The sequence below is a fragment of the Fringilla coelebs genome (assembly GCF_963513975.1).
Source record: "Fringilla coelebs genome assembly, chromosome: 28".
NCBI lineage: Eukaryota > Metazoa > Chordata > Aves > Passeriformes > Fringillidae > Fringilla > Fringilla coelebs.
Genome location: NC_140054.1, coordinates 4,667,674 through 4,690,636, shown reverse-complemented (window position 1 = coordinate 4,690,636; position 22,963 = coordinate 4,667,674). Strand labels below are relative to the sequence as shown.

Here is a 22,963-nt window from a genome sequence, read left to right as displayed (position 1 = left end):
GGCTCGACAGGAATGGTTTGATCAGATCCCAGGAAACAGGGACAGGAGAAGAGGAAATAGCCTTGAGCTGTGCCAGAGGAGGTCAGGTTGGACACCAGGAGGAATTTCTGCACGGTCAGGCCTTGGAACTGCCCAGGGAGTTTGGAGTGCCCATCCCTGGAGGTGTCCAAGGAATGGCTGCACGTGGCACTCAGTGACAAGGTGGGGATCAGGCACAGCTTGGACTGGATGGGTTTGGAGGGCTTTCCCACCCTCAGAAATCCTGGGATTCTGTGCTCTCCCACACTCCTACTCCCCTCTGGGTACAAGATCACCCCAGAAAGGGCTCTTTGCTCACGTGCAACACAAAACCACAAAAGTTCACCTTGACCTGTGGGATTGCCAGCACACATGGGATTGGAACTCACTGGAGAACTGCAGCTCGAAGCCTTTGCTGGTGTTGGCAGCATCAGTGATGAATTCCAGCCACATGGAGCTGGAGGTGCTGTTGATGCTGGTGCCCAGCAGCTCCGAGCGGCTGAAGGTGCCCAGCAGCCGGGCAGAGCTGTTGGTGCCATCGTAGACCTGGGGGGAACAAGAAATCCAGCCTGGAAAAGCCATTCCTGTGCTGCTCCAGGGATCAAACCATCACTGCCCAGAGAGGCTCTGGCTGCCCCTGCACCCCTGGAAGTGTCCAAGGCCAGGCTGGACAGGGCTTGGAACAACCTGGGACAGTGGAAGGTGACCCTGCCCGTGGATGATCCTTAAGGTCCCTTCCCACCCAAACCATTCCAGGGTTTCTCTGCAGTTTCACTGAGCTCTAGAACAGAGAAATGATGAGGAATTTATCCCACCTTGCCCCTGCTCTGCTCTCAGCAACACCCTGGGCTGTCCTTTGGCTTCTTTTTGGTGGAGCAGCTTCCTGGGCAGAGCCAGCAGCTCCTGATAAGTGCCCTGACTTGGGGTCACCTCAAATCAAGGAGTTTGCTCCTGGCACTGAGCTGATCCCAGGTACTGGAGGGAAAAGGGAAGAAAACAACCCACCCCACTCTGAATTCCAGCATCAGGCTGGAAAAGCAACTCTAACCCCTCAGGATTTGTCCCACAGGTGATCCAGGAGTGGATCCACAAGTGCAAATGGGGACAAATCCTTCAGGCAATGTCAGCTGAGACCCAGGGATCTCAACTAAAAGTCTGACTTGATGAAACTCCTCAGTGCTGCCCACCTGAGGAGCAGGATTTGCACCCTGGAGGATCTGCAGCCTCCTCCTCAGCCCTGATTTACCCTGCACACAGGGTTGCATCTCCTCAACTCTTTCCCAAGGAGCAGCTACTGAAAAAACCCACATTCCCACCCCAGACTGACTCAGAGATGAGCCTTGAACTCGCTGTGATTTAAGAAAAACACAAATGGGTTTTGGGTTTTTTTCTTCCTTCCTTTTGTGAGGACCAAGAGCAGCTCCTCACCAGTGGAGATCGATAGGAACTTTCCTCAGATGAGCAGCTGATGACAAACCTGCTGAGAGAATGTAATTCCTCTGACAAGGAGTACATTCCTTGCATTAACAGGAAATCTTTCTCCCTTTCCAGTCATTTGTGAGCTGGAAACGTGGATTACACCTCTCCTGGAGTGTGACACTTCAATGAGGACAGAGGCATTCCTGGGAAGATGGCTCAGCACATCCTTGCAATATTAATGCCTCCTTCAGAACCATTCTTTTGGTTAAGAAAATACTCAGCCTGGATTTGTCTCCTTCTCCACAGAGTCCTGGAGTTTGAATAATCTCAGAAGAGTCTGGAGCTCTGCATTTCAATCAGCCCCTTTTTGGGACAAACCAGCCTTGATTTTTCAAAGCACTAAAATAATGCTCAAACCCTCCCCCCTTTCTGATGGGTGAGGAGTTTTTCCTGAGCAATTCCACAGGTGAGAGCTGAAGTTTAGCTGGTCTGGGGGAAAATCTGGGCTTCCAAACTGCCATGGCAATCACTCCATGGCACTGGGATGACACAGGGGTCACTCCCACCTAATCCCACCAAAATTTTAGAGCATTTAGAGATGTTGCCCTCCACTGCCCGAGCCAGAATTACCTTGAGGACATCTCCTGCCTCCAGCTCGAAGGTCCTGGCTTTCAGCTGGATACCCTTGCCAGGCTGGCTCTGGATGGAGTAGATGCACTCGTGGTTGTTGTTGTAGTTCAGGGGGTAGTTGGGGGACAGCAGCACTCCCTGGGTTCCCGTCACAGAGGAGCCACACTCAGCTGCACCGAGACACAAAGGCGCATTTCAGTGACCCCGCGCGTCTGCCGGCCACACCAGCATGCAGGAGACTCCTCTGAGGGCCACAGCTGCTCAGCCCCTCCTGCAGCAGCAAGGAAAGGGCTTCTCCCTGTTGGTACTCACTACAACCTGCTGGTATTCACTACAACCTGCTGGTAATCACTACAACCTGCTGGTAATCACTACAACCTGCTGGTAATCACTACAACCTGCTGGTAGTCACTGCAACCTGCTGGTACTCACTGCAACCTGCTGGTACTCACTGCAACCTGCTGGTACTCACTGCAACCTGCTGGTACTCACTACAATCTCTTGTTACTCACTACAACCTGCTGGTAATCACTACAACCTGCTGGTAGTCACTACAACCTGCTGGTAATCACTACAACCTGCTGGTAATCACTACAATCTCTTGTTACTCACTACAACCTGCTGGTATTCACTGCAACCTGTTGGTAATCACTGCAACCTGCTGGTACTCACTGCAACCTGCTGGTACTCACTGCAACCTGCTGGTACTCACTACAACTTGTTGCTATTCACTACAACCTCTTGTTACTCACTACAACCTGCTGGTAATCACTACAACCTCTTGTTACTCACTACAACCTCTTGTTACTCACTACAACCTGCTGGTACTCACTACAACCTGCTGGTACTCACTACAACCTGCTGGTACTCACTACAACCTGCTGGTATTCATTACAACCTGCTGGTATTCATTACAACCTGCTGGTACTCACTACAACTTGTTGCTATTCACTACAACCTCTTGTTACTCACTACAACCTGTTGGTATTCACTACAACCTGCTGGTATTCATTACAACCTGCTGGTACTCACTACAACTTGTTGCTATTCACTACAACCTCTTGTTACTCACTACAACCTGTTGGTATTCATTACAACCTGCTGGTACTCACTACAACCTGTTGGTACTCACTACAACCTGCAGACTGTCCCCTTTTCCATCACATTCTCCTAGCCAGGTTTCTCTCCTCCTTCAGAATCTGTGCAAATGTAAATCTGGGGGGAATCTATGGGGAATCTGGGGGGAATCTGTGTAAATATAAATCTGTGTCAATCTCTGTGAAATCTGTGTGGATCTGTGGGAAATCTGTGGGAATTTGGGTGAATCTGTGGGAGATCTGTGTAAATGTGAATCTGTGTGAAATCTGTGCGGATCTGTGGGAAATCTGTGGGAATTTGGAGGGAATTTGGGGGTATTTGTGGGGAATCTGTAAGAATCTGAGCAAATATAAATCTGAGTGAATCTCTGTGAAATTTGTGTGGATCTGTGGGAATTTCAGGGATCTGTGGGGAATCTGTGTGAATTTGGGTGAATCTGTAGAAATATCAATCTGTGTGAATCTCTGTGACATCTGTGCGGATCTGCAGAAAATCTGTGGGAAATGGATCTAAATCTGTGTGAATCTGTAGAAATTTGTGTGGATCTGCCTCAGAACAACCCCACGCTGAGGATTTTCTGTTCCTCCTGCCGAGCTCCCACACGAGCCAGCCGTGACTCACTGTTTTCCCAGCCTGTTTACCCTGCAAGATTTTCTGCTGTCAAACACTGGCTGCCTGCTCCTCTGGGGCTGTGCAGGCAGGGCTGGGGACAGCCAAAGTCACCCCAGAGCAGTTTTTGGGATCAAGCTAATGTCTCTGAGTCCTCACAACTCCTGGAGCTGAGGGAACCATCCCAGGTGAAAGAACCATCCCAGGGCAGCTCCTGGAGCTGAGGGAACCATCCCAGGTGAAAGAACCATCCCAGGGCAGCTCCTGGAGCTGAGGGAACCATCCCAGGTGAGGGAACTATCCCAGGGAAGCTTCTGAAGCTGAGGGAACCATCCCAGGGAAGCTCCTGGAGCTGAGAGAACCATCCCAGGTGAGAGAACCATGCCAGGGAAGCTCCTGAAGCTGAGGGAACCATCCCAGGTGAGAGAACCATCCCAGGGAAGCTCCTGGAGCTGAAGGAACCATCCCAGGTGAGGGAACCATCCCAGGGCAGCTCCTGGAGCTGAGAGAACCATCCCAGGTGAGGGAACCATCCCAGGGAAGCTCCTGGAGCTGAGGGAAACATCCCAGGTGAGGGAACCATCCCAGGGAAGCTTCTGGAGCTGAGGGAACCATCCCAGGTGAGAGAACCATCCCAGGTGAGGGAACCATCCCAGGGCAGCTCCTGGAGCTGAGAGAACCATCCCAGGTGAGGGAATCATCCCAGGGCAGCTCCTGGCTCTGCTGCTCCTCCAGGGAAGGGTTAAGCAGCAGATGCACCCAGAGGAGGCTCTTTGGAGGTGATTTTTTGTCCTCTGCTCTTGCCATGGATGAAAGCAGGATTTTGGCACAGATTCCCCAGGGACAATGCTGGGGACATCTCAGGGAGATGTCCTGGCCACAGGGCTTGGACAGAGGAACAAAAACCACTCTGAGTTCTCCCCAGACCATCTCTAGGACAGGAGCTGAATACAGAGTGTCTGGAAAAGCAATTAAATCTCCTGTGATCTTAATGAGTCAGTCTCCCTTTTCCATCCCTATCCAGGCAGATCTGAGCAGGCAGTGGGGACATTGTGACAGAGCTGTCACCCTGCCACAGAGCTCTGGGCCATCAGCCCTGAGTTTGCCCTGTTATGATAAAGCCAAGCTGTTAATTCTGAGCCAGGAATGGCAGCCAGGGCGTCCACTCAGTGCTGCTGTCTGAGGCTCCAGTTCAAAGCTCTGGAAATGATCTTTTTTTTTTTGATTTTCATTCCCCTGATGAGCTTTATCTGCAGCCTGATTGTTATTCCTGCCTGTCCCAGCAGGATGAGGCCCCAGAGCTCAGCAGAGCAGGGAAATTCAGCAGCACAGGCTGGGAGGAGGCAGCAGCTGGCTCTGCTGGGGAGCTTTGCCCTGCAATGGCCCTGAGGGTCACCCAGAGCTCAGGACAATCTCCTGAGCTGGTCTGGCCACCAGGTGAGAGCCCTGCCCCAGCTGACCTGGGGGAATCCCTCAGGCTCTGGGTGAGCAGAGCTGGGAATGAATTCCTATTGAAATTCTACACCAAAGAAAAAAAAAAAAAAGGTGTGACAAATTTTTCCAAGGCTTGGAGCATCAACCCCATCCCTGCTCTGGATTGGTCCCATCCTGGGGGATGTCACCCATCCATCCTGGGGAATGTCACCCACCCATCCGTCCTGGGGGATGTCACCCATCCATCCCAGGGATGTCACGCATCCATCCTGGGGAATGTCACCCATCCCAGTGGTGCTCCCATCCAACTTGGAAGATGTTACCCATCCCAGGGGATGTCACCCATCCATCCCAGGGATGTCACGCATCCATCCTGGGGAATGTCACCCATCCCAGTGGTGCTCCCATCCAACTTGGAAGATGTTACCCATCCCAGGGGATGTCACCCATCCATCCCAGGGGTGACAGCCATCTACCCTGAGGGATGTCACCCCTCCATCCCAGGGACATCACCTATCCTAGGGGTGCTCCCATTCATCCCCAAAGATGTCCCCCATCCCAGGAATGTCTCCCATCCATCCTGGGGACATCACCCATCCATCCCAGGGATGTCACCCCTCCAGCCCAGGGGTGCTCCCAACCATCCCAGGGGTGCTCCCAACCATCCCAGGGGATGTCACCTATCCATCCCAGGGGATGTCACCCATCCATCTCAGGGGATGTCACCCCTCCAGCCCAGGGGGATGTCACCCATCCCAGGGGATGTCACCCATCCATCCCAGGGGATGTCACCCATCCATCCCAGGGGATATCACCCATCCATCCCAGGGGATGTCACCCATCCACCCCAGGGGTGCTCCCATCCATCTTGGAGGATATCACCCATCCACCTTGAGCGATGTTGCCCACCCACCTTGGGGGACGCCACCAATCCCAGGGGCGCTCCCCTCCACCCTGGGGGTTGTCACCCATCCCAGGGGTGCTCCCAACCATCCCAGGGATGTCACCCATCCACCCCAGGGGTGCTCCCATCCATCTTGGGTGATATCACCCACCCACCTTGGGGGACACCACCAACCCCAGGGGCGCTCCCCTCCACCCTGGGCGTTGTCACCCATCCCAGGGGCTGCTCCCATCCATCCCTGCCCACCTCAGGAGTGCAGCACAGTGGGGCCAGCCAAGCAAAATGAAAGCACATGACCACCTACCAACACACCTTGGCAGAGGCGAACTCCACACACGCCGTCTCCCGCCCAGGCAGGTGATGCGCGCCGCGCCCTCCAGCCGGTACCCCGGGAAGCACGAGAAGCTCAGCACGTCCCCCACCCCGAACTGCAGCCCCTTCCTGATGCTGTAGGCCGGCACTTCGGGCTCGTCACACGGCTCCAGGTCGTATTCTGGAGGGGATAAAGGGGTTTTATGGGGTGGTGGATGGGTTCTGTCCTCCACGGAGAGGAGATGAGGATCCAAGGGAGCTCTGAGCCCTGATCCAGCTGCAGTGAATCCATCAGGATTCCAAGCCATGGAAATCCACCTGGATTTCATCCCCAACCTACAGCTCAAGGGTTCTGTCCTCCCTGTAAATGACACGAGGATCCAAGGGAGCTCTGAGCCTTGATCCAGCTGCAGTGAATCCATGAGGATGGGATCCTGTTTGAGCCATGAAAACCCATCCAGATGTCACCCCAACCTGAAACTCAGGGGTTCTGTCCTCCCTGTAAATGACACGAGGATCCAAGGGAGCTCTGAGCCTTGATCCAGCTGCATTTTCCAGGGAGGAATGAAAATATGAGGATGGAATCCTGTTTGGGCCATGAAAACTCATCTGGATTTCACCCCCACCTATAGCTCAGGGGTTCTGCACTCTCTGGAGAGGACACAAGGATCTAAAGGAGCTCCAAGCCTTGATCCAGCTGCAGTGAATCCATCAGGATTCCAATTTCCCTCTCCACCCACAACTCCCCCTCAACACTGCATCCCAACCACCTCCAAAGGCAACAGGTCCCAGCTCCTGTCCCAGTGACAGGGATGGGGATTTGTCACTGTCCCTGTGCTGCAGCCCAGAGAGGATGGGTTGGTCTGGGTGGGATTTCTGCTGCCTCTCCATTTCTAATCCTGGAAATGGATGATCCTGCTCAGGGAATGCAGGAGGACACTGAAGCTGCTGCTCCGAGAAAGGTCACGCAGGATTTTGGCCAACAGCCAAACTCACATCTCTGACCCCGAAGCAGCCTGAAGGAAAACTCTTTTGAGGGTGTTTTTGGCAAAATCTCCAAGTCCAAAGCCTGTATGGTAACATATATATATGTAAAGGAAGCTAAAAATAGAACTGACTCCTGTTTTTGCTTTTTGAGATAGGAAAGAAACCTTGAAATACACTGAAAATGAGAGTTATAATTAGAGGCGAGCTTTTGAAAGGCAAAAAGCCATTTTCCCCTCATCAAAATGGGAGTTAATTGGAAATTTTCTGACTGGTTTCCACATGCAAATCCCTGACTTCAGAGGCCAGGAACAAAGGCACTGGGAACCAGGTTTCAGCTGCATCTATGGCAACAGCTCTGCCCGTCAGGGAGGGTGCCAGACCAAGCTCCACAGGAAAAATGGGAATTTCTCTCCTTCCCTGGGTGCTGAAGTGGCAGCTCAGGGCGGGGAAGGACACAGGGACAGAGGCAAGAGCAGCAATAAAGCTCCTGCCCTTGGCTGGCTGTTGTAGGGAAGGGCTCCAGGGGCACTCAGGCAGCAAAGATTGACATTCCCTGGAATGGCAGCACTAGCAGGACTCCAACCCTGAGGACACAAACACCTCCTGCCCTTCAACCAGGGCTGCCCCAGTGCCACATGTCCCTTTTCTGGGTCCCTCTGCAAGTCCCCACACTCCTCCTGCCCGACAGCTGCTGAAAAATCAGGATTTCCTTTGAAAAATCTGCATTTTGGATCAGCACACCCACTCAAAGCCACCATCGCCGTGATGGTTGAGCAAGCACGGCTCAGCATGGGATTGCTGGAATTTCTCTGGGCAGGGATTGTTTCCTTCAGCCTCATCCTGATTCCTGGAGTCAGGAAAATCTGGATCCCTCAGAGCCCTGCTGGGGGCAGCAGGAGGGAGCTCCCATCTGGTACCACAGGGGAGAAAAAAGAGGGGAAAGAGGGGCAAAAGGGGGAAAGAGGGGAAAGGGAAGGGAGGAAAAGGGGAAGGAGGAGAAGGAATGGAGGGGAAAAGGGGTGAAAGGAGGGAAAGAGGGGAAAGGGAAGGGAGGAAAAGGAAAGGGAGGAAAAGGAAAGGGAGGAAAAGGAAAGGGAGGAAAAGGAAAGGGAGGAAAAGGAAAGGGAGGAAAAGGAAAGGGAGGAAAAGGAAAGGGAAAGGGAGGAAAGGGAAGGGAGGAAAAGGGAAGGGAGGAAAAGGGAAGGGAGGAAAAGGGAAGGGAGGAAAAGGAGGAAAGGGAGGAAAAGGAGGAAAGGGAGGAAAAGGAGGAAAGGGAGGAAAAGGAGGAAAGGGAGGAAAAGGAAAGAGAGGAAAAGGAAAGAGAGGAAAAGGAGGAAAGGGAGGAAAAGGAGAAAAGGGAGGAAAGGAAAGGGAGAAAAGGGAGGAAAAGGAAAGGGAGGAAAAGGAAAGGGAGGAAAAGGAAAGGGAAGAAAAGGAAAGGGAAGAAAAGGAAAGGGAAGAAAAGGAAAGGGAAGAAAAGGAAAGGGAAGAAAAGGAGAGAAGGGAGGAGGGGAGGGAAAGAAAATAAGGAAAAGAAGGCAGGGACAGAAGGAAGGGAGGCACAGAAGGAGGGAAGGCTTTGGGCAGCTGCTGGCACCTGAGAAGGTGATGTTGAAGCCCTCGTAGGACATGGAGAAGTCGGAGATGAGGCGGAGCTGCGCCGAGAAGTTGCCGAAGAGCCCCGCGCTGAGCGGGGCCGGCAGCCGCGAGCCCGTCAGCTGCTTCAGGGGCTGGGCAAAGCTGGAGTTCTCCGTGATCAGCAGGTAATCGTGGCCATTCTCCAGGTGGAACGTGTGGAAGGTGAAGAACACACCTGCAGAGGGGGGGGAACCACAGGTGGAGTCACCCCAGTGCCCAATCCCCGCTCCACACCCAGGGCAGGGGGACAATCACTGAAATCAGGGATTTGTGCAGCCATGAGATTTTATGAACAATCCTTTCCTTAGGGTTTGTCCTCCTGAGAAGCTGAGAGGGCTCAGGAACAAAATGTGAACAATGATTGTGGGATGCAACAGGTGGAGCTGGGATTGGTCTCATGGGGTTGTTTCTAATTCATGGCCAATCCCAGTCCAGCTGTCCAGACTGTCCTGGTCAGTCTGAGCCTTTGTTGTTCATTCCTTTTCTATTCTCAGCCAGCCTTCTGATGAAATCCTTCCTTCTATTCTTTAAGTATAGTTTTTAATATAATATATATAATAAAATAATCAATCAGCCTTCTGAACATGGAGTCAACTTTCTCATCTCTTCCCTCACCCTGTGATCACGGTCACAGATTTGGTTCTGGTGGAAATGAAATCAATCAAAACCCTAAAGCTGGGCTGTGGGAGCAGGGACAGAGCAGGGACAGGCTCTGGAAGTGTTGGATTCCTGTGCCCTTGTCAGGATGACACAAACCTGCTCCAGGGACAGAGCAGCAGCTGAGGGAGCAGCCCAGGGGAGCCTTTTATTCTAAAAGTGACTTTGAAATGGAGAGCAAGAGCAGCAAGGCTGGAGCTGGGAGGGCTCAGAACCAAACGTGTTCCAGAAGGAATTCCTGCCTGGAAAAACAGGATTTGATCCCAGCCTCAAGGGCAGGGAGGCTTTTCCAGAAGTGTGTCAGTGGTGCAGCTGCAAGGACCTTCCCATGATGGGCTAAATCAGAGAATCTGGGTGGGAATGACCTTAAAAATTGTTTTATTCCATCCCTCTACCACAGGAAGGGACACTTTCCCCTAAAACCTACTTTAATTCACCTTTCCTTGCCCAAAATAAACCCCACAACAGCTCCAGCCACGGAAATCCCAACCAAACACAGCAGAACTATTTTGCCTCTTCCTCCCAAATTCAATTTGAACGATTTGAAACATTTGGGGAGAAGGCTGTGACCTTGCTGCATTTGTAAATGAGCCAGAGAGGAGTAATGGATTACTTAAAGTCCCCTTCACACCTCCAGACACACAATGGGAAGCACTTCAGGCTCCTGCAGGAGCCTCCAGCCAGATGATTTTTCATGCTGGAATTCAAACACCATTAGAAACACTCATTCTCTGGAAAATAATTCCAGCTTGGAAATAAAATAAAAATAATAATAATAATAATAAAAAAAAATAAAAATCAACCAAAAAAATGGCAGTGAGAGCAGAGCCAGGCAGGATCTGAGCACAGGAACTCTGTCACAGCATTGTCACACCGACTGAACAAGGCAAGGAGATGCCAAGCAATAAAAAACCTTTTTGCATTTAGATGGATTTTTCCACCCTGATCTCCCAGCTCAGGGCAGCCTCCCTCGTGTGGGGTTGGGATTTATCCTGCTCAGAACCCCTCTGCAGAGACACAGCCCCCTCCAGGAAACCCCAGGATGGAATTTGGGCTTTGGGAGAGATCCCTGCTTGCTTTGACCGGGTTATTTCATTTAACCCAATAATTCCCACCCCGAGGGCTGGCTCTGCATGCCCCCACTCCCAAAACACATCCCCCAAAAAACCAGCAGCAAACCTGCAGAGAAAGCCCAGAGCAAGATTCTCCCCCTTGCTGCCCATCCCCTGTTAACTTCTGGAGATCCAACATCCAACCCCACAGCACCAAATTCCATTTATTTATCCACATAAATGAGAAAATTTGGTGCTGTGGGGTTAGATATTGGATCCTCAGAGCTTTCCCTGATCTCCAATATTTATTCCAAATATTCCATTTATTTATCCACATAAATGATAAAATTTGGTGCTGTGGGGTTGGATATTGGATCTCCAGAGCTTTCCCTGATCTCCAATATTTATTCCAAATATTCCATTTATTTATCCCTGGCTCTCTCAAGCTCTTCCTGGGGGTTTGCTGCTCACTTTGAGCTCTTTCCCTTCTGAGAAGTGAAGGTCAGAGAGGCTGGAAACCAGTGAGGAGCTTTTCCCATGGGAAAAGGGAATGAAGGAATTGTGGGATCATCCCAACCTTTATCCCTCACTGCCCTTCAGTGTCTCAGAAGGATTTTTATGACCCAAAGCTTAGGACTGACCTTGATAATTCTTTCTTTATATCCATTCTGTGCAGAACAATTTTTAGTCTCACTCCTTCCCCCCCCCCTGCAAAATTCCACAAAAGCAGGAAACTTCCAAGAGTTTCCAAATTGTTTGTTATTTCTACCAGAAGCACAAAACAGAAATAGATCTGACCTGGAAAACTGGGATATGAGGAATACAAAATGATTTTATTCTCCCCTGACAGCAAATTTATACCCTCAGCTTTAGCAAACCCAGCTTAAGGAACAGAAATAACACCACCCCTCTGGAATCAGCACAAGAATAATTCACTTATCCTGCAGAACATGCCCAAATCCCAAATTTTTTAAAGTAAAAACTCCAAGCAGAGGGCACCAGGTTCCTCCAGCACTGAAGGGTTGTGGAGCTGTAGCAAAAAGGGCTCATTAGAAACTCATTTTAAAGGATTTGTGACCAATTAAACCTTTGCTCTGGTCTGCAATTTACTGTGGCACAAAACATCTCTGCAAACACGAGCTTGGGCTTTTGTTTTTCTCCCCCCATTCTCTGCAGCAAAATAAATTAGAGGGGAAAAGAAATCACTTTGAAGCAGTGAGATTAAAAATAATGGTCTCTCTTTAGGCATTTAAATACCTTTAAGATTAAACTGCTTTTAAAACTCCACTTGCACAGCCTGGCAGTCCATAAAGCGCCACAGGAAAAGAATTGTTGGAGCAGCTGGGGCAATTCCAGGATCTCCACGTGGGAGATATTCCCAAAAAACCTTGGAGAGGAGGAGCTGACCTCCACAGACCCCTCAGGAGGGGCAGATCCCTCTCTGGGACAGGGAATGGTTTCAGGATAGCTGCACCCACATCCTGACTTTCAGGATGGGGCCAGAAAGGTCTGGAAGAGGAGACAACACCAAGCTCTGCTTGATAAGAATTTCCCCTTCAAAAGGATGGAAAAGTGACATCAAAACCCTCTGGATCTTGTCCAGGGACAATGGAATCATCATTCCATGGGGAGAAGTTTCTCTCCCACTGCCCAGCACCCCTCAGTCCTGCCCTCACCTTTGCCATGGGATGTTTCTATCGTCCACGTGCAGTTCAGGTTGTTGGGATAAAAATCAGGGAAGCCTGGGGAGAGGATGGTGCCACTGGAGCCACGGATGTAGCCCCCACAGAGAGCTAAAAACACACAAAAAAGGGAAAAAAAAAAAGAGAGGAAGAGTTTAAACATCCAGAATCGTTCACAAGCTGGGGGGAAAAAGGAAAAGCAAAACCCAACCCAGGGAAAGCCAACAAGAAAGAATGATTGACCCAAATCCAATCAACCAAAACTGGGCTTTGTTGGACAAAATCCAACAAAATACATGGACAGACCCCAAAATCCAGCAAAATACATGGACAGACCCCCAAAATCCAACAAAATACATGGACAGACCCCCAAAATCCAACAAAATACATGGACAGACCAACCAAAATCCAACAAAATACATGGACAGACCCACCAAAATCCAACAAAATACATGGACAGACCCCCAAAATCCAACAAAATACATGGACAGACCCCCAAAATCCAACCATAAACATGGACAAACCCCCAAAATCCAACAAAACCCATGGATTAAACACCACTGGGAACTCTCCAGCTGCTGCTTTGGCAGTGGGTGTGCAGGGGAAGGCTCCCAGCAGCTGGAACCACCATCCCTGTGGGATCCACCTCTGGATATTCCCACCCTGGGAGCTCAGCTCTGTCTTCCTCACCCTCACAGCTGGGCAGGGGCCGGCTCCACTGGAAGTTGGGCTCACACTCCAGGGCCTCAGTGTCACTCAGGGTGTAGCCAGGGTCACAGCTGAAGGTCACCAGGGCTCCCACGTAGAAATCGTTGCCGTGGCGCTGCCCGTTGACGGGGATGCCCGGGTCCAGGCAGTGGTCGGACTGCAGCTTGACAGCTGGGCACAAAGGGCAGGGCACAGCACTCAGCCTGGCACTGAGGAGCTCAGGGGATGCTCAGCACAGCCCTGGGATGGCCACAAGGCTCTGAGGGTGTCCCCAAAGTCACAGCGCGGAAGGGAGAGAGGGAATTGCTCCAGGGAGGGGATGGAGAGAGGGAAATCCCTGAAATGAGGGGATGGAGAGAGGGAAATCCCTGAAATGAGGGGATGGAGAGAGGGAAATCCTCAAAGTGAGAGGGAAATCCCTGAAATGAGAGGATGGAGAGAGGGAAATCCCTGAAATGAGGGGATGGAGAGAGGGAAATCCTCAAAGTGAGAGGGAAATCCCTGAACTGAGGGGATGGAGAGAGGGAAATCCCTGAATTGAGGAAATGGAGAGAGGAAAATCCCAGAAGTGAGAGGATAAAGAGAGGGAAATCCTCAAAGTGAGAGGAGGAAATGGAGAGAGAGAAATCCCTGAAATGAGGGGATGGAGAGAGGGAAATACTCAGTGTGAGAGGAGGAAATGGAGAGAGAGAAATCCCTGAAATGAGGGGATGGAGAGAGGGAAATCCTCAGTGTGAGAGGAAGAAAGGGAGAGAGGGAAATCCCTGAAATGAGGGGATGGAGAGAGAGAAATCTTTAAAGTGAGAGGAGGAATTAGAGAGAGAAAAATCCCTGAAATGAGGGGATGGAGAGAAGGAATTGCCCCAAGAGAAGGGAGGAAATGGAGAGAGGAAAATCCCAAAAGTGAGAGGAGGAAAGGGAGAGAGGGAAATCCCTGAATTGAGGGGATGGAGAGAAGGAATTCCCCCGGAGGGAGGTTTGGCCAAACCACTCTGGGATGCCAGGAAAAGCAGAAACTGCTCCTCCACTGGCAGCACCTTCCTTGAGCAGTGTGAGCTGCCTGGCAGGGGGAAAACAAAACCCAGGGGGGCCTGAGGAGGCCGTGGTGCTGCTGGAGATTGGGAATTGCAGGAATTCCATGAGAAGGGGCCCTTACTTTCATATCTGATCTGGAAGCCGATGTCAGAGTGGCTCTTGTCCGTGGTGAACAGGAGGTAGAGGTGGTTGCTGGTGCTGATCAGGAACTGGGGCACCTGGGTGCCATCATAGACCCCAATCAGGGGGGAGGAGTAGGAGCGGCCATCCCTCACCTCCAGGGTGTCATAATTCACCTCTGTCTTGAACCTGGAAGGGACAGCAGGAAAATGAAACCCCAACAGGGCTCCCTTCTCCTCATCCCCTCCTGGAACCACCACAGGGCTTGTCTGAGCTGAGCTTTTCTGCTGCCTGAGTCTCACTGAGGGCACCTCACACGTGTTTGGGGTTTTTTTTTGGGATCCTTCACCTCTTCACCTGCTGAGGCAGCAAATGGAACAGAGCTGGAAGAGCCACAGAGCCCCAAATGTCCCAGCAGTGGTGGCAGTGGCAGCTCCTCTCTGCTCTCTGGGGCACTGCCAGGAATCCAACCAGCAGCTGATTTTTAGGATGTTTGGATCCATATCCATCTACATGCCCTCCCACACAGCCAGGAAATCCAGGGAAATCCAAAAACCTCAGCCTTCCCTGCTGCTACCCCCCCACCCAAGGAATATGTGCCTAAAACACCCCTGAAAATGAGCAGGAGGGGCTCAGACACAACACAAGCATCCCCCCCAGTGCTGGGTGAGCTTTAATTCCCTGCCAGGAGCTCATAAATTAAAAAGGGGAGAGGAGAGAAGTTCAGAGCCAGACACGAGGTGGAGCAGCTCATTCCCCTCTCTTGGCTGCACTTTGGAATCACCAAAAGCACCCAGAGCAGGAATTTGGGGGCAGAACCAGGGATTTGGGGGCAGAGCCAGGGGATTTGGGGGCAGAGTCAGGGAATTTGGGGGCAGAACCAGGGGATTTGGGGGCAGAGCCAGGGATTTGGGGACAGAACCAGGGGATTTGGGGACAGAACCAGGGGATCTGGGGACAGAACCAGGGGATTTGGGGGCAAAACCAGGGGATTTGGGGGCAGGGCCAGGGGATTTGGGGGCAGGGCCAGGGGATTTGGGGGCAGAGCCAGAGGATTTGGGGGCAAAACCAGGGGATTTGGGGGCAAAACCAGGGGATTTGGGGGCAGGGCCAGGGGATTTGGGGGGAAACCAGGGGATTTGGGGGCAAAACCAGGGGATTTGGGGGCAGGGCCAGGGGATTTGGGGGGAAACCAGGGGATTTGGGGGCAGAGCCAGGGATTTGGGGGCAGGGCCAGGGGATTTGGGGGCAGAGCCAGGGGATTTGGGGGCAGAGCCAGGGAATTTGGGGGCAGAGCCAGGGAATTTGGGGGCAGAGCCAGGGAATTTGGGGGCAGGGCCAGGGGATTTGGGGGCTGCCCAAGGTGGTGAGCACCTGTCAAAGGTGATCTTGATGGGGTAGCCAGGCTGGGCCTCGATGACCCAGGCACAGCTCAGCGAGTCCTTGTAGAAGCCAGGCCAGCCTGGGGACAGGATGGTTCCACTGGGGGATGTCAGGTGGCCCCCACAAGGAGCTGGGGACACAAAAAGGACACAAATCAGGCTGGAAAAGACCTTCAGGCTCATTTAGCCCAGCACTGCCAATGCCACCTCCAAACCACATCTTTAAAATTGGGGGGGAAAATGTCACAGAGCTTCAACACCGTGAGACGTCCCCATCCTTGAAACCCCTTCCCTGCATTTCTGTCCCCCCCACGAGTTAAAAATCAGCTGGAAAACCAACATGAACTGCTCAGAAATTGCATTTTCAGCTCCAAGTGCAGACAGGGCCCCCCTGGGAGGCAGCAGGGCTGACCTTGGGCCCCGCTCGGAGGGGATGGGGTGTAAAATAATGATTGGGTATAAAAGCAGAGGAAACTGCAAGGTCACTCGGTGCTCCAGGTGCCAGAAAAATCTCTCCCAGCCCTGCTAATTGAGTCATGGCTTTGCTGCCACCAGGGACACCACCAGAGCAGGGCATTCATTCCACCCCGTGGTCCCCAGGAGCTGCAGGCGCTTTCTGGCATTTTCTGGGAAAAAGGACAGCGGGTCTGAGAGCCCAGAGGCACAAAAACCCCCCCAGCCCCCAGGAACTGCCAGGTTTTGTCCTCCAAGGAGTGCCCCAATGTCACCATGCCACCCCAAAACGTGCCAGCCCCAGCCCCAGTGCTCCCCTGCTGCTCTGGAGGGTGGCAGATGAAAGTCATTCCATCTCAGCTGGCTCCAAAGCAATTATTTTTCCTTTCTGCCCCAAAGCTGCATGGTCTCCTGTCAGGATTTCCAGCCTTTTCTCTGTCTCCTTCATTCCCATTAATTTTTTTTTTTTTTTTTTCAAGCAGGACTTTAGATCTCTGGGCTTTTCTCCTTGCTTAAAAAGGGTAATTAAAAGGTCCAGACTGAAGGGTGAGTCAAAGAAATCACCAGAGTGATCAGGAGGAGAAGGCAGAAGGTTATCAAATATAAAAGTTGATTAGAAGTGTATTATTTAATGAATGTTTCCCTTCCAGACTTAAAAATATGTAAATTTCAAGGCTTGTGCTTTGAAAGTAACAGGAGCCCTGAATTAAACCTACATTTTGACAGGAGCAAAAAATTACATAAGAATACAAAAAGTTCAGCTTTTTATTCTATCAAAGCTGTTGAAGACAATTGATTTCTTCCTTCAATCCCAAAGACAATGGCCAGGACTGTGCAATTCCTGCTGCTCAGGCAATGCAGGGCCAATTACTCAAATTATTTCTCAATATTCCAGGGCTGCTTCTCAAGAGCTCAGCACTTGTTATTCAAATTGCTGCAAATACCAGAGCAGAGCATCACTTCCCTGAGAACACAGGGCACAGGAAGATTTTCAGTCCTAATGAGCTCCTTCTTCACTTCTCTTTTCCACAGCAGAGGCTTGAAAGTCCTACAAAAGCTTTGAAATCTGAATTAAAGCCTTTAATTCAGCCCAGCTCCCCCCACAGCAGGGCTGGCTGTTGTGGCCAGGAGATGGAAATGCAGAATTTTTGTCTCTCAGCTGCCAGATCCCATAGACAGAACTTCTGTCATTACATAAATATCAGATATTTTACATGGATCAAAAACCAGGATGGGAAAACATCACCCTGGATCTTCCATTCCTTTTTGTTTCATTCCCTCCCTGACAGGAGCAGCAGGGAAGCTTTGAGGCATCACTAAACCAAAACCTTTTATTATTATTGTTATTGTTATTAGAAAAACACCTGCTGTAGCAAGAACTGATCATCAAATCATCAAACAAATATAATAAAAATACTCCACAGCCCTCATTCCACACCAAAAAACAAATACTGGAAAACAAACAGAGCTCAGGAATATTGGAACTGAAATTCCTCCCCAGCAAACTCCTCCTTCCAGAGGGGTGGAAAATCCCAATGGAAGGTGGTGGCTGGACACTGGAATGTGAGAGTGAGACCCTGACAGGCAGAACCCTGATTCTCAACCCCAAAAGGCTGAAAATTCCCCCAAAAAATCTCTGTCCCTGCAGGAATGTGCACCTGGAGAAGAGGAGAGGAGGAGAAGAGGAAAAAGAGGAGGAGGAGGAGAAGAAGAAGAGGAAGAGGACGAAAAGAGGAGGAGGAAGAGAAGAGGAGGAGAAGAAGAGGAGGAAGAAAAGAAGAAGAAGAGGAGGAGGAGAAGAAGGAAAGGAGGAGGAGAAGAAGAGGAGGAGGAGAAAAGGAAAAAGAGGAGGAGGAGAAGAAGAGGAGGAAGAGAAAGAAAAGAGGAGGAGAAAGAGAAGAGGAGGAGAAGGAGAGGAGGAAGAAAAGAAGAAGAAGAGGAGGAGGAGAAGAAGGAAAGGAGGAGGAGAAGAAGAAGAGGAGGAGGAGAAGAAGAGGAGGAGGAGAAGAAGAGGAGGAGGAGAAGAAGAAGAGGGAGAAGAGAAGAAGAGGGAGAAGAGAAGAAGAGGGAGAAGAAGAGGAGGAGGAGGAGAAGAAGAGGAGGAGGAGGAGAAGAAGAGGAGGAGGAAGAGAAGAAGAGGGAGAAGAGGAGGAGGAGGAGAAGAAGAAGAGGAGGAGGAAGAGAAGAGAAGGAGGAGGAGAACAGGAGGAGGAAGAGAAGAAGAGGAGGAAAAGGAGGAGGAGGAGAAGAAGAAGAGGAGGAGAAGAAGAAGAGGAGGAGAAGAAGAAGAGGAGGAGGAAGAGAAGAGAAGGAGAAGAAGAGGAGAATCCCTCTCCCACCAGGCTGGGAATATTCACCAGGAGAAGAGAAGCTCCAAGGAGAGCTCAGAGCTCCTTCCAGTGCCTAAAGGGGCTCCAGGAGAGCTGGAGAGGGACTGGGGACAAGGGACAGAGGGACAGGACACAGGGATGGCTTCAAACTGGGAAAGGGGAGGTCTGGGGATATTGGGAAGGGATTCTTGGCTGTGAGGGTGGGGAGGAGCTGGGATGGAATTCCCAGAGCAGCTGTGGCCACCCCAGGGGAAGAAAAACCCCTAAATTCCGTAAGAATTCAAAATTCAAAGGGAGGGTTGTGCGTTAGAGGGGGATCTTTGGGATCAGGTGTTCTGGGGAGTCTGAACCTCTCAAGTGCCTCAGAAATGGGGGAAAACCCCTAAATTCCATAAGAATTAAAAATTAAAAGGGAGGATTATATGTTAGAGTGGAATCTTTGGGATCTGGAGTATCAGGGAGTCTGAACCTCTTAAGTACCTCAGAAATGGGGGAAAACCCCTAAATTCCATAAAAATTCAAAATGCAAAGGGAGGGTTGTGCATTAGAGGGGAATCTTTGGGATCAGGTGTTCTGGGGAGTCTGAACCTCTCAGAAATGGGGAAAGAGAGAAGGGAAATGCAGCTGGGAAATTGGGATAAAAAGGAGGCTGCATCCTCCAAAAATCTGAGAGACCCCAGGGGATGCCCCATGGCCTCTGCCTTGATTGGAATAAAATTCCAGGGCTGCTCTGTCTCCTTTTTGGACACAAACCTCTGGTGTTTGGGGGTGAATTTTCCTAACAACACCCAGGGGAAGAGCCGAGATGGGATCTTTAGCCCCCCAAAGGCAGCCCAGGAGCAGAGCTGACCTTCGCAGCGCAGCACGGCGTTGTCCCACACCACGCTGCCCTCCTGCAGCACGCAGGTGACGCTCTCGGCGCCGTGGGTGCGGATGAAGCCCTCGTCACACAGGAAGGACACCGAGCTGCCCAGCTGCAGGCTGTCCCCAAAGCGCTTCCCGTTCACCGGCACGCCGGGGTCCGGGCACTCGTTGTGCCGGAACGCTGCCGGGAGCAGGAGGAGGAGGGAAAGAGAAGAGGAAAAGGTGAGGATCAGCATCTTTTGTCACCCCCACAACCTGCTGATTTATTAATAAATATGGATATTCTTCTACCGATATGGATATTCTAGTACTGATATCTAACTGTGAGGGGCAGGAACTCTCTAACAGTTTAAAGTTAGAGAGTGTATTTTTATTTTGAGATAGCTCCCAAATACACCCCAAAATTTACAGGTGATTGCAGAGCCCTTTTATCTATTGAATACCCAAAAGTATTGAGTACCCAAAATACAAATGCATATTCATGACTTTGGTACATCCCATTCCCCATATGGATATTGATCTGGTACCGATATCCAAGAACTCTCTAACAGTTTAAAGTTAGAAAGTGTGTATTTATTTTGAGATAACTCCCAAATACACCCCAAAATTTACAGGTGATTACAGAGCCCTTTTATCTATACAAGCATTGAATACCCAAAATACAAATGCATATTCATAACTTTGGTACATCCTATTCTCCATATGGATATTGTATCCAAAACTCTCTAACAGTTTAAAGTTAGAAAGTGTGTGTTTATTGTGGGATAGCTCCCAAATACACCCCCAAATTTACAGGTGATTACAGAGTCCTTTTATCTATACAAGTGATTGGCCATTAATTAAAAACAATTCACATGTTTGGATAAACAATCTCCAGAGGAGCAAAACATGGAGAAGCTGAAGTTTCCCAGGAGAAGAAATCCTGGTGAAGGGATTTTTCAGAAAATATTATGGTGACAATTGAGTATCCTTTCTGTATTCTTTAGTATAGTTTAGTTTAGCATTCTTTAATATAATAGAGCCTGAAATAATATAGAATATAGTATAATATATAGTATACTGAAATATATAATGATAAAGTAATGGATGTAAGATAATGATACATATTATGATGATATAATATGATTATATTATATAGATCAGGTGTGATTTATATTATATTATATTATATTATATTATATTATATTATATTATATTATATTATATTATATTATATTATATTATATTATATTATATTATATTATATTATATTATATTATATTATATTATATTATATTATATTATCATAGTATATTATAGTATATTATAGTATATTATATCATAGTATATTATAGTATATTATAGTATATTATTACATTATATTATATTACATTATAGTATATCTATTATATATTACAATGATATTATATATAATCATAAAGTAAGAAATAGCATATAATTATATATATTATTATATTAAGTTATATTATTATATATTATATATAAGAATATAAGATCTATAATGTATATTTATATTTCTATATAAATATATCATATAAAATAAATTTATTATATATAATTATATATTTTATATATAATATATAATATATAGTATATAATATATAATATATAATATATAATATATATATTATATATAGTATTATATATTATATAAAAATAGATGACATATATATCTAATATATATTATATCCTATACAATATATATTTGGTAATATAATATATAATAATAAAGTAACCGATATAATATAATTATATATATGATGATGATATAATATGGTTATAGTATATATATAATAGATATTATACAATAGATATTATATTATATATAATATATATTTATAAATAAAGAAATAAATATTTAAATATTCAAATATTCAAATATTTAAATATCTAAATATTGAAATATTTAAATAAATAAATGAATAAATAAATAAATAAATAAATAAATAAAATGAAAATATAATATATAATCCTAAAGAACTGAATTAGCCTCGTGCCAAGAGGGATCCAGACGCCCCACCCGTCCCCGCACTCACTGGTGAAGGTGATGTTGAAGCCCCTCTTCTCCATGGAGTGGTCGGTCTGGAACTCCAGCCGGGCCACGTGGCCGCTGCTGGTCAGCGAGGAGGGGATGTGGCTGCCCGAGAAGGTGCCCAGCACGGGGGACTCGGCCGTGCCGCCGTCCTTGACCGCCAGGAAGTCGAACTGGGGCTCCACGTCGAAGTCGTTGAAGGCCAGGTGGATGCGGCTCTCGGGGTTGGCGATGATCAGCCACACGCAGTGCAGGCTGCTCCCGTACTCCTCGGGGTAGTTGGGCGACAGCACGGTCCCCGAGGGGCTGGTGAAGTTGAAAAAGCAGGAGACTGCAAAGGGAAAGTGGTGTCAGAGCCCACGGGCGTCCCTGCTCCCAGCTCCTGCTCTCAGGCTGCCTCAGCAGGGAAAATGGCATTTCCAGGCTGCCAGAGCCCAGGGACGGAGCTTCTGCCACCACAGAAATATCAGCATTTCATGTGCATCAAAAACCAGGGGAAAACACCACCCTGCATCTTCCATCAGCTCCCTTCCAATGGTTCTTTAATTCCCTCCCTCACAGGAGCAGCAGGGAAGCCTTGGGTCACCACTGAATCCAAATATTTTGGTCACCACTGAATCAGAACACTTTGATCACCACTACATCAGAATCTTTTGGTCATCAGTAAATCAGAACCTTTTGGTCACCACTAAATCCAAATATTTTGGTCACCACTGAATCAGAACCTTTTGATCACCACTAAATCAGAACATTTTGGTCATCAGTAAATCAGAACCTTTTGGTCACCACTGAATCCAAATATTTTGGTCACCACTAAATCAGAACATTTTGGTCATCAGTAAATCAGAACCTTTTGGTCACCACTGAATCCAAATATTTTGGTCACCACTGAATCAGAACCTTTTGGTCATCCCTAAATCAGAACCTTTTGGTCACCACTGAATCCAAATATTTTGGTCACCACTAAATCAGAACCTTTTGGTCACCACTAAATCAGAACCTTTTGGTCACAACTGCACCAGAATATTTTGGTCACCACTAAATCAGAATATTTTATTACTGGGATAGGAAAAGCGCCCATTGTTCAGGATTTTTGGGTGGATTCACCATTTTCCAGTCCCTTCCAGGTTTATTTAATAGCAGGAAGAAAATGCCTCTTAGGTGAGATCTGGCATTTTCCAGGTGAATTCTCTCCTCAGGAAACCTCCCAATAATCCAGTGGTTGCCTTGAGCTGCTGCAAAACAAAACCAGCATGGAAGCAGCCATGTTTTGCCTCAACATTTTATTTTTTTGCTGTGGCCACATCCCAGCACATCCTACAGAACCAGCTCAGCCGCTCTGGGCACCGCTCCAGCCTCCCCTGCTGCTGTCCCTGCTCAGCTCTGTCACCCACAGGTGACAATCCACCCCCAGGGTGCTCCTGACAATAAAATCTGCCCTTTCCATCTGCTGAGCTCGTTTTTTCCCCCCTCTGCATTCATCAAACTCCTTCCATGCACATGGGGGAATATCTGTGGGACACACAAATGAATGGAGTGCCTGGAGAAGGAGCTGGGAGTTTAATTTGCTTTGTCTGAGTCCTCGGGAAGTCGTTCACA

The 22,963-nt window shown here is 48.9% G+C and overlaps 1 protein-coding gene across 1 annotated transcript in view; it reads right to left on the bottom strand.

The window, feature by feature from the left end:
• Positions 1-22,963, bottom strand: part of CSMD2 (CUB and Sushi multiple domains 2) — a gene marked incomplete at its 5' end in the record, with an annotated part of 252,580 nt that overhangs the window by 71,867 nt on the left and 157,750 nt on the right. The window contains 10 exons of the mRNA XM_084222825.1: positions 408-564; positions 2,068-2,237; positions 6,417-6,605; positions 9,009-9,224; positions 12,435-12,551; positions 13,131-13,319; positions 14,305-14,492; positions 15,678-15,816; positions 19,319-19,513; positions 21,369-21,695. Coding sequence (XP_084078951.1) covers positions 408-564; positions 2,068-2,237; positions 6,417-6,605; positions 9,009-9,224; positions 12,435-12,551; positions 13,131-13,319; positions 14,305-14,492; positions 15,678-15,816; positions 19,319-19,513; positions 21,369-21,695 — 1,887 coding nt within the window. The remainder of the gene's footprint in view (positions 1-407; positions 565-2,067; positions 2,238-6,416; positions 6,606-9,008; positions 9,225-12,434; positions 12,552-13,130; positions 13,320-14,304; positions 14,493-15,677; positions 15,817-19,318; positions 19,514-21,368; positions 21,696-22,963) is intronic.